General features: G+C 48.3%; 1 protein-coding gene across 1 annotated transcript in view; it reads left to right on the top strand.

The window, feature by feature from the left end:
• Nucleotides 1-657: 657 nt before the first annotated feature.
• CLMP (CXADR like membrane protein) overlaps nucleotides 658-15,002 on the top strand; it is a 119,531-nt gene continuing 105,186 nt past the window's right edge. The window contains exon 1 of the mRNA XM_033207690.1: nucleotides 658-1,049. Within this exon, the coding sequence (XP_033063581.1) occupies nucleotides 1,022-1,049 (28 nt within the window). The 5' untranslated portion in view covers nucleotides 658-1,021. The remainder of the gene's footprint in view (nucleotides 1,050-15,002) is intronic.

The following is a 15,002-nucleotide window of genomic DNA, read 5'->3' as shown; positions in this document are numbered from 1 at the left end:
AATACCGACAGCAGAAAGCGAGCGAACGCGAAAGGCCCCGGGAAAGCCAGGCCAAGGGGGGTCGCCGGGTGCCAAATTAGGCGGTCGGAGGGAAGAGCCCTGGCCGGCCGGGCGCTGGCTGCCTTCGCTGCCTACCTCTGCCCCCCGCCGTCGGCCTGGTCAGTCTGGTGGCTTCACACTAACAGAACCAGACGGGGAGGGAGAGGAGAGGCGAGAAGAGGGCAGAGTACAGAGAGGAGAGGGCATGAGGAGACGAGGAGGGAGAGGCAAGAATGCAAATAAGGAGACCTGGAGACGAAGACATGGAAGAGAGAAAGGTCAGATTTGTGAAAGACAGGGAAGCAGAGAGAAACGAGAGTAAAAAAGAAGCGAGAGAGAAGTGGAGAGAAGGACAAAGTGAGAGCAGAGCTCTAGGAACGGACAAGGCCTCGTCCACAGGCTCTCAGCCGAGGTGTCACCAATGCCCCCTGCACAGAATCAATCCTACGCCCGGCGCCTCTTAACCCACCCACCTCTGCACGGCCCCAAGTCTCCCCTGGCCCTCCCTGCCCGGTCAGCTCACGCTTCTCCCCGACCGGCCCCCACCGCTAACCCCAAACGCTGCGCGGGAGGGAGGGAGGGAAGGAGGGAACAGCGAGAGAGCGAGGGAGGGGCTGCGGTAGGAGGCAACCATGTGGTTCCAGCTGAATTTTTTTTCCCCTCTCTCTTTCTTCACTCCTTTTTCTTTCCAAACAGGGAAAAGTGTTCCACGAAGCGGTAGCGCCTTTCCGCCTCGCGTTTCCCTCCCTGACCCTGGTCCCGGCTCCTGTCCGGGCGCGAGCTGGTGGGGCGAGCGCCGGGAGCCCATCTGCTCCCGGGGGCGCGGGGCGCGGGGCCGGCTTCCGCCCGGCACATGGCTGCAGCCACCCAGTGCGCACCCCGAGGCGCCGCGCCCAGCTCGCCCGAGGTCCGTCGGAGGCGCCCGGCCGCCCCGGAGCCAGGCAGCGGCTGAGCCGGGAAGCTCCCGCGTCCGGGAATCGGGATGTCGCTCCTCCTCCTCCTCTTGCTAGGTGAGTGCCTCTGGGAGGGCGGGAGTTTGGATGGCCGTGGGCAAACGCAGCCCTGCGTCCGGGAAAGACGCTGCTTCGGACCGAGTGTCCCCGCAGCCCCTGGAGCGAGCCGGCTTTTCCGTCCCTGCCTCCTGGCCACGGAGGAGCACATCTGGCAACCGAGGGCCGCCCAGTCGGCCATCGAGATTGTCTCGCACATGTGGGCCCTTGAACGGACTCGGGGAATCCTTTGATGTGCAGGGTCCTCTTTAGGGCGGTGTTTAGTTTCTGGTGTATCTGGGAAAAGTGGAGAATTGGTGGAGGGAAGGTTTATGCAGGAATTTTTGTGCCAGGTTCCTGAGGGTGGGGGTTTTTTGTTGTTGTTTCAAAAAGGCGCCTCCGAGGCTCAGATTAGAAACAGATGTGTTAAAGGGTGAGCAGAGCGGGGGACAGGCAGGGTGGGAGAGGAAAGGGGAGAGGGAAAAAGGGCAGGGCCCAAGGAGCACCAGGAAGATGCAAATGCTCCAAGTGACCCAGGGAAGGAAGGAAAAGGGGAAAGAGTACGGGTTGGGAAGGAGAGAGAAAAAGAGGAGAACAGGAATGCGAAACAGAAGGGCAAGGCTGGGGGAGACGGAGCACAGAGAGTGAAGAAGACTTGGAAAAAACGGAGCAGAGGAGCCAGAACAGAGGGAAATGAGCAAGCGCCACTTTTTCCTGAAACAGGCTCCGGAGCAAAGGGAAGAGTCCTCCTGAGCGTCCCTTCCTGGGGTCCCCCAGGCAGGATTCTTGGGGCCTCAGAGGCCCTTAGGCAGAGGCAGGTTTGCAGGAGAGGGCATCAGGGATGTGGGTGGTAGGAGCCCACAGGAGGGACTGGGAATATCTGAGGAGCCAGGGCAGGAAAGGCAGGCAGGGAGAGCCAAGGGCAGGTCATACTATGCACCCTGAAGCGTGGGATCCACTGGAGACAGGCCCAACAGTTAGCTGGAGATCCGAAAATCAAAGAGTCAGCCAGGTGTGGTCAAGAGTAAGCACTACCCTGAACGCCAGGCCACGGGAGAACTAGTCCTGGTTTTAAACTGACTAGCTGGGTGGCCTCAGACAACTTACTCCTTATCCAGGGCTTCTATGTCTTTAGCTCTGGAAAGAGAATATTAGATGGTTCCTAAGTCCCTTCTAGCCTACAACACCAGAGGTTTGAAGGAGGCTGGTGTCTAGAAGAACTACCAAACCCTGAAATACGTGGCTAGAGTGCTCTGTCTTTTTTGAAACTTTACAAACCAACTAAACTATATGCATACCCATCTAGGCCAGCCTCAGGCTGATAATCACTCAAGTTAGAGAAATGAAAGAGGTGGGCTAAGCCAAACTATTGCTCAAATAGGGCAGGTGGGGAGGGGTTATTTTCTAAACTCCTTTAGACATTAGCCAAATATTGCAATACTGTTCCTGTGCACATCTGGCCCAGCTGGATGGCACCTTTGTTCCCTTTACTGGACTCTACCACTAAGTTACCAATCACCAGATAGTCAGTTGAATGAAACTTCAGAGCTGCGTTATTAAAAATAGCTAATAGTCATTGTTATACTGAACACTTTATATGTACTATCTTGGTAACTCATTTGTTCTTCACACCAAGCCTGTTGACTGTCCAGCCATCCCTGTTGGCTACCCTCATGTTATAGATGAAGAAACCAAGGTGTAAAAAGGCCAGGTAACTTGCTCAAGGCCACACACTCATAATGAGGAGAGATGGAATTTGGGTGCAGGCTACCTGCCTCTAGAGAGAGCTTGCTAAAGCGCATTGCTTTACAGCCTCCTGTGGCTGCAGAGATCCTCAAAGTGCTTACCCTCTACCACACCTGGCTGGCTCTTTGATCTCACCATCCTCTTCATGGAATGTAAGATGTCAGCATGACCTATAGGAGAGAGGTCTGGGAAAGGGAAACAAAAGTCACACTTTTTGAGCACCTGTCCTTGTTTAAGAAGTGGTTTGGAGCCATGGAATGCTTGGACACTGTTCAGCAAAGCCAGAAAGAAAACACACCAAGTTGTCTGAATCCTGAAATCATCATACTGGTCCTTTAAAGGGGCAGTTCCAGGGCTGTTTCTGATCATGGCTGGCATGATTTTTGGCGTATCTTTTTCTAATGATTGCAGAGTATCAAACAAGGGCTGGGAGGGTGGAGAGTGTTCATCGTCTGAACTACGGGCCAGTTGGCTCCGTGCTTCCTGGACCTTCCAATGAGTGAGGTCAAATAACCCGCCTCTCTGATGTGAATGAACAAGTAGTGCTCTGAGCCCCAAGGAGAAGAGAGAAGGGGCTCCGGCTCAGCCCCTCTTCTGACCCACTATCCTGCCCCACTCCCCTAACGTTCCGGTCCTCATTGTGCCACCTTAACTTCTCTCCTTGACGACTAGAGCAGCTGCCACATTCCTGCCCTGCCTGTCCTCTCTCCTCCATTCTGCACACTGCTACCCAAGTAACCCTGTGAGGCCACTGGTAGAATGCACGAAGCTGGGACTTAAGAGTCTGGCAACCTCTCTAGGTTCTTGTTCTGACTCCCTTATCTGTACAATGGGCATAGGGGTGGGGGAATGTTAAATTCAAAATTTCTGTAATTCTATGGTTTTTCTCCTTTCTTCCAAAAACCTTTAGTAGTCTCATTGCTTTTAGTGTTGAGTACAAACACTTCATTCTGACATCAAAGACTTTACCTGTCATTCACAGCTCTTCCTCTCCTCAGCCCCAGATACTCGGTAGGGAACCTGAATTACTTCATGCCCCCAAAACACGTCCCATGCTCCTTTCTAATTCTACACTTTTGTTTATGATAATCCCCCCACCAAGACTGCCTCTTTATTTCCTGCCCCTGCAGATCAAAATCATGTTCATTCCCCAAGTTTCACCTCAAATGCCACTTCCTCCATACACCCGTCCATGTTATCACCAGCTGAATATACTTTTTTTTTGAGTAGTCTATTGGACCTTTGAGTCCCAAAAGCCTTCCTCTTATGACACTTTGTATTATGTAGTTCCAAATGCTTATCTAACACCCCATTAGACTGGAAGCTTCATGAAGACAGGGACAGTGTCTCATTCACCTGTGAACCACGTTCAGTACCTTGCATACACACTTGGGAACTATTTGTTAAGAGATAATTGGATTTTTTAAATATTTGAAATGTTTAAGGTCAAGAGAGGTGAAAAATTTGGAAGATCACTAACCTTTGACTGGGGGATAACCCAATAGCGAGGAACCCAGTTCTAATTCAGCTTGCTTTGAGCTTCCTTGTCTATTAATGCAAATAGGACCAGTCCTGTTTTTTAAAAATTCTACAAAGAACATTACAGGGATAGGGACCAGATAATATATTTGTCATACAAATTTATTTTGTTATCTTGTGTGTGCTAGTGCCAGATTAACAATAAGACTTCTCTGTTGAAACTTATGCCAGGATGGGGAAGGAGCTTGGTTTTGCAGAAAGTGAGTTTGAAGAAGGCATGAATACATAGTCCATTGGTCTGTAAGATAATGACGGGTCTCAGTAGGATTCCATGTCCTACCCTCATCTTCCCATGTTAATGGTGATGGTCATAATAATGATATATATATTCCCTGTAGGCTTAAATCTAGTCACATCCTATTTTTGTCTTTTTCTCATCTGGGCAGGGTACACATGAGTATTATTTCATGAATGTATCTAATGATGATGGGTATTTTTAAAAGGTAGAGTCAAAGATTGCCAGAACTGGAGGAAAACTAAGAGACTATTTAAATCAATGGTTCTTACATTTTTGAGTCCCAGACCCTTTTTAGAATCTGATGAAAATCACAAAACCACTTCTTAGAAAAAGACATGTATACTTCAAATTTGCCAATAATATTTAAGACCTCATTGAGACCTCCTGATACCTTTCCCTGGAACCCAAGTTAATCTTTGATCTAAACCTACCCCTTCTTTTAGCATGAAGAAACCAAAATTCAGAGAGAGGTTTGGTTAAGGTTATACCTAGCTTGGTAAAAGGGCCAAGACTGGAACCCTAATTCCATGATCTGTCCTATTACACATTTTTGAAATAGAAAAATGTCTCTACTTCCTTTTCAGCTCATGTACTTAAGCTTCAAGATCACAGCTGCTCTTGTGATGCTTCAGTTAAGTGAGCTAAATGCTGAATAATTGGCATTGGTTTTTATTACATGAGAAATTGCCTGAAAAATCAGGCAGGCGTCACAACATTTCAATTTAGTCAACGTAATTGGAAGTCCTAGGAACTCTGCAGTGTCATGTATGTCTGGTGTACTCAGGAGAAAGGAATTAATACCCAAAGTCCCAAAGATGTGGGTGTATGTGTACAAGGAACAGGACTGGAAATTAATAGCTTTAGCTCCTTAATCATTTTTCTGGGTGAGCCTAGGAAAATCATACCACTCTGAGCCTTAGTTTTCTCATTTGTAAAATGAAAATATGAGATTAAGGTTATCTCTAAGTTTCCTTATACCACTAACATTCTCTGAGTTTTTTTAATTCTGAGAATTTTCTGGCTGGTCCAGATGTGGTTGTGATCAGGAACAGATGGGTGTCACTATGCTTATTGATTTTTTTTTTTTTTTTTGAGACGGAGTCTCGCTCTGTCACCCAGGCTGGAGTGCAGTGGCCAGATCTCAGCTCACTGCAAGCTCCACCTCCTGGGTTCACGCCATTCTCCTGCCTCAGCCTCCCGAGTAGCTGGGAAGGCGCCGCCACCTCGCCTGGCTAGTTTTTTGTATTTTTTTTAGTAGAGACGGGGTTTCACCGTGTTAGCCAGGATGGTTTCGATCTCCTGACCTCGTGATCCGCCCGCCTCGGCCTCCCAAAGTGCTGGAATTACAGGCTTGAGCCACCGCGCCCAGCCTGCTTATTGATTTTTTCAGGCACTGTTCACTCAGGGCAATTAGTAGCACATGATGATAAACCAAGAAGGGTCAACAAACTAATTGGAAGAGAACAGTAGTAGCCTCCGTCCTGGAACTGCCCTGTGGCACTGTTAGCCAGGGAGCACCATTCAGGTTCAGGGTGATGGCCTGATCCCCCCACCCAGGAAGTTCAGTAACTGAAATACTCACCAAAATGACCTCATCTTAAGCAGGGTTATCTTACAGAACAGCCTCAAGCATGGATACCCAGGATAGACTTCAGTGCAGAGGGGCTATGGTGTAAAATTATTTGTAAGCATAAGCTCTTTTTTTTTTTGAGACAGAGTCTTTCTCTGTCACCTAGGCTAGAGTGCAGTGGTGCAATCTCCACTCACTGCAACCTCCGCCTCCCAAGTTCAAGCGATTTTCCTGCCTCAGCCTCCTGAGTAGCTGGGATTACAGGCATCCACCACCACATCCGGCTAATTTTTTGTATTTTTAATAGAGATGGGGTTTCACCATGTTGGCCATGCTGGTCCTGAACTCCTGACCTCAAGTGATCTGCCCACCTCAGCCTCCCAAAGTGCTGGGATTACAGGCATGAGCCACCGCCCCCGGCCATTTTCTTCTACTTTTAAAATTAAGGCATAATGTGCATGTAAAGCACACCTAGTAAATGTATAGCTTAATGGATTCCTTGCCTGGATTTGAACTTGTAGTTGGATTTTGAAATATGAAATGTATTACTAGCCCACTTGTAGTACTCTGAGAGGGGATTATATGGGCAGGAATACTATGACAATATAATTAATTTCTAACATTTATACAAGGTTTAGCAGTTTACGAAGTACATTAACGTATCTTATCCACCTCAAATCACTCTTTGAGAGTATCATTATTACTCCATTTTACAGATACATAAATGGAGGCTCAGAGAAGTAAAGTGAGCGTCTTTCTCTAGAATACACTGTGAGTAAACAGCTGAGCTAGGATCCCAACCCAGGACTTTGGATTCCAAAAACCATGTGTTTTCCACTTACCAGGAGGCACATGGTAATTCTGAAATCAAGGCTCTGTGTTACTAAGAAGAGTGGATCAGGCCGAAGCAGAGGCTTCATCTTTAAACCCCTAAGTGGAAAGTTCTGCCGAACATTTATTACCTATCCCCTTCCCCCACTCCATTCCAATGGTTAAGAAATGTATTTGGATGACTATTGTGTATAACTGAGAACTACTTCTACATACATTGTGTATGGATTACTAGTGTTCCTTCTAATACATCAGAAGACCCTTCTAGTGTTCAAGAGGTCAGATGCTTTGGGGTCAGATACATGAGCTTCCCTTGTTAGTACTATCCGGAGACTGTGGATGATGAGGTTTATGGATTGGGTATGACTCACCTAATGTGTTGCTTTTTCTACTTAAAGCCCTGTTTTCAGCAGTTCCGACTTGTTTCCTAAAGAAAAAATGCAAACCATACCTTCCTCCCCTTCAAGTTCTGGTTATCTGAATGTCTGGATTCTGGAAAAATAAAAGTTTATTTCCTTTGGCACCATGCAGACCAAAATGGGGAAGAATGCCGAAATGAAACCTTTATTTTGTTAGCAGCAGTCAGTTGGGTCACTGTGTGTGGAGCCTCAGCCAAAGCCTGGCGGTGATAAGACTGAATGCTGCTTTGTTTCAAAAGCAGGCAGGGGAGAAAGCTGTTTCCTTTGTGCCCATACTGAGAAGAGAAAATGGGCAACTATCTTCAGAATAGTCCCTCAGTGGGTGTGGAATATTGAGGGTTTTTGTAAGAGGGGCAGCAAGGGGGATGTGGAAAGTTCAGGTCATCAACGGTGGCAGAGGAGAAGAAAGGAGAGGAGGAGGAGGAGGAAGAAGAGGAGGAAGAGGAGGAGGAAGGCATAGAGACTGTAGAGGATGAAAAAGCTAAGCTAAGCTGACCTCCTGGTGTTTACAGAGCAGCCTCTGAGCACGTTCTGTTTCACGGATGGTGGGAGCAGCTCACTGATGTCCCTTTTAAGATCTTCTTTAGGGCTTACATCCAAGCTGTAACATTTCCTGCTTCAGGCACACGCTCTCTCACACAAAACAATTACAGAGCGGGTGCGCCTGCTACAGTTCGGGCCCCTAGCTGGGCTCTGAGACCCCGATCTCACAAAAGGCTCCCTTTCTACCTTCTAAGAATTCAGATCAGTGGGAGAGATGTATTCACAAATAAGGAATGTCAGATACATGAGGAGGCGATTTTGGAGGAAAGTACCAAGGATTCTAGGAGTCCCAAAGAGGAAGCTGCTTCATTACGTGCTGGCTGCTGTGTATTTCTTCTCATGCAGGTCTTCAGGGGCTGTGTCTGATATCCCCATGCCCCTCACAGCACTTGCTCATTATTGAGATCGCGCTAAATAAGCAGTCAGTGGGTTGATGGATCACCCATCAGCATCAGAAAGGAGTAGAATTAATCAGTGCCTCCTTGGCATTCAGCCAGGAGCTTCCTGGAGAGATTGAGACTCCAGTGTCCTTGCCTATTGAAGGTTATGGTCTCGTACTTTATCACAACCTGCCAGCAACACAGCTACCTCTAGGTGCTCATCCCTCATAGGATGTTTTCTGAAAAGAGGAAAGGAAAAAACGTGTAACCGTGAATTTGGATCTCTTAATTAAGAATGGCCATGTATTCACTCCAGGTTTGTATCTTATTACTCCACATGGAAAATGAATAGGATCAAGCCAAAGAGGAATTTTCTGTTCCAGGAGAAATTCATTGTACTAAGCAGAGACTCAGCCCCAATATAGTCATACTTCTTTTCTTGGTGGGGGAGGAAAGAGGGAAAATGAAATCCCTGAGAGGGAAATTGCTTTGTGACTTCATTGTTTAAATTTAGGCTTGGGTTTGTGGGGATCGTTCAGACTTAGAGCAATAAGCCTTCTAACCCAACCTCTGTCACTTCTCATTACTTCCAATGACAGTTCCAATTATTTCCAATCACTCTTCAAGGGAACAGCAGGGAAGGCGCACATGGCTTCCATGTAGACCAACCGCAGAGGAACCGCTGTAAGAATCGGCCCCTGGGGTCCCTAGACCCTGCTGGAAGCCAGGCTTGTCCACTTCAAAATTGTGTGACCTTGGGCAAGTTACTTCACCTCCCTAACCTCAGGTTTTCATCAGCCATTGCATCTAGTAACGATGTCGTAGAGGTTTTTTTAATGAAAATTACATGAGGTGATGCATAAGAATTTTAGCGCTCTGCTTAGTACGTAATACATAGTAAATGAATGTCTGCTGTTATTATCATGAGTTTCCTTTCTGGGGGAGGGTCAGTTCATGGGTATTTGGAGGGTCTGCCTGAAGTCAGTACCAGCACTGGGGGCTTTGGCCACTGTGGTTCCTCACCCCACAGGCGAGTCCCTAATGTCCTTTGGGGAATATTGCTCTGCTCCAGGTCCACAATGGGCTCACAGATTCTGGCCAGGCACAGTGGCTCACATCTGTAATCCCAGCACTTTAGGAGGCCAAGGCGAGTGGATCACGGGAGGTCAGGAGTTCGAGACCAGCGTGGCCAACATGGCTGGGCGTGGTGACACATGCCTGTAATCCCAGCTACTCGGGAGGCTGAGGCAGGAGGAGCATTGGAACCCGGGAGGTGGAGGTTGCAGCAGTGAGTTGAGATCGTGCCACTGCACTCCAGCCTCTGGGTGACAGGGCGAGACACCATCTCAAAAAAAAAAAAAAAAAAATGAGGCTCACAGATTGTGCCCCCAGCTCTCCACAGCTGCTCTGGGAGAGCAACTTTTTGTGTTATTTAGCCCTAGGAAAGAGGTGCCCTTCTATGCCGCTTGGCATATCACAGCTGTGAATCTTCTTTTCCTGAGTTCTACCCTCTTGACTCATGCCCCCGAGTACCTGTGCCAACTTAGGCTGCCTCAGCCTGGGCATATAACTGGTTGGTTCATTTCTGTTTTCAGTGTTAAGTAATGTTTAATTGAGCAAGTACTATGGACTAGGCCTTGTGCTAGGGATTTCCAGACAAGTAATTTCTTATATTCTTACAACAACCTGTGAGATTGGTATTATGTCCCCTATATCACAGGATACGAAAGTGAGACGTAAGAGGTAAGGTATTCCATCCTAGGCAGTACAGCTTGAATAAAGCAAAACAGCAGACGCACGCAGAATGTGCCCTCTCCAGCACTGATCCGGGAAGTAGGCACGACGAGGCAGCCAGGTCACATAGGTACAGTGACACACAAACGGACGGGAGGCCACTGGGAGGCCTGACCTTGGCCTAACAAGGAGCTGCAAGTTCCTTAGCCCCAGTTTCCAGGCAGTCATTTGTTCTGATCAAAACTAGACTCCACCGAGCCCCACACCCAGATTCAAGATGTGTTGAATTATGTTTCTTTTTTAAATAGGAGGAAAGGAAAACCTCAAGGTGAGAAGAAAAATGTTTGTTTTTTTCTTCCCACTGACCTGAACAGTAAAGTGCGATTTTTCTCCTCATTAAAGAGGGCTAAACTGGTGTCCCAGATTCCTGCGAGCCTAGAATTCCCGCTCAGAATGAAGTCCTGGGCCAGGCAAGCAGAGTCTGGGTTTTCAGTGGAGGCCTGGTCCCCATCTGCCTTCCCCTGGGGTGCTCTACCCCACTCCACTCCCACCAATAGCGAAGGGCAGCCGGCTCCCGCCTTGCCTCCACTCCAACCCCGAGGAGGGGAGGCCGGAAACGAGGCCACCTCTCCGCAGCCTCCTTCTCTGCTCCACTGCCTCTCACACCCTGTTCCTGGAGCCCTGCAGCTTCCTAAGCCCTGAGGAATGCAGGTGACCGTCCCCACATGCTGCTGCCTCAGCCTGACCTTCCTCCTGCTCTCTGTCTGTCTCCCCTGGTGCCAAATTGGGCTGCTCTCAGATCTGGCACTTAACGAGACAGACAGAGAAAGAACAAAGACCAGCCTGAACTCCGTCAAGCCCATCTTTCATGTATTGCCCCTTTTCCTCTCTCTCCCTCCCCCACTCTCCCGAATTCTCTGTGAGGCACCCACTCCTGAAAGCCTTTGCTCTCCTCAGCCTAAGCTAATAGTGGTGCTTTGTCCCCTGGTCCCCCACCTGTTCTCGAAGACCTCCACGCTGTTGCCTTCCATCCCCTGTGACCAGCCACCTCTTCACCACTTCTGCCCTGACCAGCTTCCTCCCATCCACCGCCTCATCCACAGAGGCTTTCCTGACACTCCAAGCACAAAGCGGTGCTGGCCCCTCTGAGCCCCCAGAGCACCTTGTCCACACCTTTAGAATAGCTTGTGGCATGTTATGGTACAGTTTGGGGTTCTCTGTCTTTCCTGGTGACTGTGAGCAGGGAACAGTGTGGTATTGTCAGGAGTACCAAGCCCAGTGAGCAGCTGGCACGTGTTAGATTCTTGCCAAATGAATGAATGAGGGAACAAACAAACGTGAACACACAAGTGAATGCATGTCAATCCCCTTTCAGGGGAAGGTTGGCTGAGTCACTTTTCACTTAGTAATTTTCAGGACACGTGGCCTCTCCTTTCAGCTTTAGTTTGAACTTTAACCTTATTAGTGGTCAAAGCCCTTCCAGCAATGTTGACTGACTCCTTCTCTGGCCCTTTTAGGTCCTCTGCAGAGAGGCAAGAGTTGTGTATGGGCTCTTAGCCAATTCAGGAGCTCCTTCCGTGATGCATGGAGTTTAAGGTCCTCTTCCTCTCCTTTCCTCTTTTGCTTCCGCCTCGCCAGGTTCACCCTGCTCATCTCTAACCTTGCCTGGGTATCACCGAGGCAGCATGAGCAGAAGAAACACAAGTCAGCCAATGAGCACAGAAAATTTTGGTGGGATTTTAAAGTTATTATTTCGGCCAGGCATGGTGGCTCACGCCTGTAATTCCAGCATTCTGGGAGGCGGAGGTGGGCGGATCACCTGAGGTCAGGAGTTCGAGACCAGCCCGCCCAACATGGCGAAACTCCATCTCTACTAAAAATACAAAAATTAGCTGGGCGTGGTGACACATGCCTGTAATCCCAGCTACTCGGGAGGCTGAGGCAGGAGAATCTCTTGAACCTGGGAGGCAGAGGTTGCAGTGAGTCGAGGTCACACCACTGCACTCCAGCCTGGGCGATGGAGCGAAGTTAATCAAAAAAATTAATAATTAATGAATTCATTAAAATATGATTTCTAGGCTAAGTGCTCATCCATGTGTTAGCACATTTAATCTTCAGAACAGCATTGTAAGACAGACGACAGCTTTCATTTTGCAGATGAGGATCAGAGAGGTTAAGAAATTTTTCTGGTGTTACCACAGCTAGTTAGTCAGATCAAAATTTGAAGCCCGGTCTTCTGGCTCCTGAGTCATTACTTATCCTACTGCCCCATATGACCAGGAGCCCCATTGTGAGTGGCAGTTGCACCCCACCACACTCAGTAGGACTCTGTGCTGGTTTATGGCTTCTGTGCCTCGTCCCTACCCCAGTGCATCGGGTGGGTATATCAGTGAGCTTTCCCTGAAAGATGGTTGCCAGGTAAGGCTGTCTCCTCTGAGAAGCCTTGAGATTTGTTTCATGCATACGGTGACCAACCATCCTGTTTGCCCATGCAGGATTCTCAGTGCTAAAACTGGGACAGTCCCAAGAAAGACATTTAATTGGTCACCCTAGTAGTAGAGTATCTCGCTACTCAGAGAGTGACCCTCAGGCCAGGTGCAGTGGCTCACACCTGTAATTCCAGCACTTTGGGAGGCCAAGGTAGGTGAATCACTTGAGATCAGGAGTTGGAGACCAGTCTGGCCAACATGGTGAAACCCCATCTTTACTAAAAATATAAAAATTAGCCAGACATGATGGTGGGCCCCTGTAATCCCAGCTACTCAGGATGCTGAGGCAGGAGAATCACTTGAACCCGGGAGATGGAGGTTGCAGTGAGCCGAGATCCCACCACTGTACTCCAGACTGGGCAACAGAGCAAGACTCTGTCAAAAAAAAAAAAAAAAAGAGTGACCCTCAGACTAGCCGCAGTGGTTTCACCAGGGAGCTTGTTGGAAATGCAGAATCTCAGACTCACTCACCCCAGACGCACTGACCCAGAATGCACGTTTTCGCAAGATCCCCATGGAAGGGGAAAAACATTTTGGAAGAGCAAGCACTTAAGGCACATTCGACAGAAGTTACGGAAACGAAGATTCATACCTGAATCATCTGCCCTGAGAGAGGTGACATCCTCACTTTTCCAAGCTTGCATTTTATATGTGATGGTTTGCCCTATACCTCAGGTGATGCACACTGGCACAAAAGACTTAGGTTTATAAACCGAGGAAGAAAGGAGTCATGAGTCCACATTCAGTCCAAGTGGAATGAAAGACTGGAGGGTGCGTGAGTGCTGGGTGAGGGTGTGTGGGCATCGAGTGATTTCACAGTTAAGCTTTTCTTGTGTCTTTGAAACGATGATGTTCTTACGAAGGACTTGGAGTTTTCTGGATTCGCTGGCCTACACCCTTTTGCCGAGGTCGGGCTGGAGTATCACAGTGGACAGCAAATAAACCAGACTGTGTGTGAGGACAGCAGCAGCCTGTGCTCTTGGGCCTGAGGATTCAGAAAAGGGAAATAAACGCCCGGAGGGAAAAGCATATAATAGGAACCACGCTTGCTGAAGAGTAGACCATCAGTAGTTATAACTGAAGAAATAATTAGGCCACCAAAGAGGTATTCCAAGACTACATGTTTTCCTGTTTGATGCCTGGCTCTGAATCTAGGTCTCATTTTCACCCTGCCCAAGGAGAGATCAGAAGGGAAAATGTGTAGGTCCCTTCCCTGCTGCAAGAATCTAACCCAGATTTGGAAATGAGTTATTCATGGTTCCCCAGCCTGTGCTACCCTGTGGTGATGACCTCGCTTGGATGGAAACAGAAGTGATGGAATCTGTGCTCCAGGTGAGAAAGTGGTTGGCTAGCTCTTCATAGGATGCTTCAACAACTTCTCTAGGGCCTTGGCTTATCTCAAAGCAAACCTGGGTCAAAGCAGTTGTTCGGTCTTTTAAATTGGTGCTGTGTGTCATCCTGGGTCAAAGTCATTGTAAAAGTCTTTTAAATGGGTGCTGAGTGTCATCTTTTGTTAATGTTTTTGCTCTAAAACCAGACTGTCAGATGTTAAAATAACAGGCACCAAGCAAGGTAGGAAAAGACATTTGTATTTCTAGGATTGCAGAGCAGCCTTGAACTAAAAGAAGCATAACCCACATTTGTCGACTTTCTCTCTCTTCCAAGTCACATGCCCAGTAGGGAGCCCAAAATAAGGGCAGCCCAGGGGAGGGAATGACAGGCAGGCCTGGAGATGGATGTGTTCATCCGTTCAGTTGGAGCTGTTTCAGACAAAGCTGATTTCTGCTGTGATATTAATCCCACCCGGACAACAAGAAATCAAACTGTCACTTTTCTCAGAATGAGGTGAAATGTTTCTGACCTAGGTTTGGTTTTATAACAATTTCTTCTGTGTGTGTTGTTTTCCCTGGGATCTCAAAGGGCTCAGTTGGGGGTGGATCTTAGAAGAAAACACAGATTTCACTTATGGCGCAACTCCCTTGCCTGGTACTGTGAGTGGACATAGTGCCGTGCGTGACCTGAGAGCCTGGGCGGGGAGCAGATTGACAGAGGAGAGAAACTGGGGAACAAAGTCAGACAGAATGGAATTCACTGCCAAAATGTTTGGTACAGATAATAAGTGAAACCAAAGTTTTGGGAGAAGATAGTAAGGAAGATGGAGGAACCTAACTTCACCTCACAGTGGAGCACGAATACCTAGAATACCTACCGTGAGGTGAAAGCAGTCGCTTGAGGGCATTGCGTTGGGGTGAGGGAGGGCAGGAGCTGCAGAGAGCCTGGGACCTAGGAAGAGAGCCGGAGAAAGGACATGTTGGGGCGGGGAGGAGACGGTTGTGAAATTGTTCAGTCTCACTCTGGAAACAGTACACATCATAGTTTATAGGCCAATTTAGAGACCTCCTCCGGCTGTGTGGCGGTGTTGGGAAGTGGCTGAGCAACTCACCTCCGGGTCTCAGTTTTCACCCTGCTGGAGGAGAGACTGGAA

The sequence above is a fragment of the Trachypithecus francoisi genome, unplaced genomic scaffold (assembly GCF_009764315.1).
Source record: "Trachypithecus francoisi isolate TF-2019V2 unplaced genomic scaffold, Tfra_2.0 Lachesis_group8, whole genome shotgun sequence".
NCBI lineage: Eukaryota > Metazoa > Chordata > Mammalia > Primates > Cercopithecidae > Trachypithecus > Trachypithecus francoisi.
The sequence above is the reverse complement of the archived record's forward strand: the minus strand, read 5'-3'. Positions and strand labels throughout refer to the sequence as shown.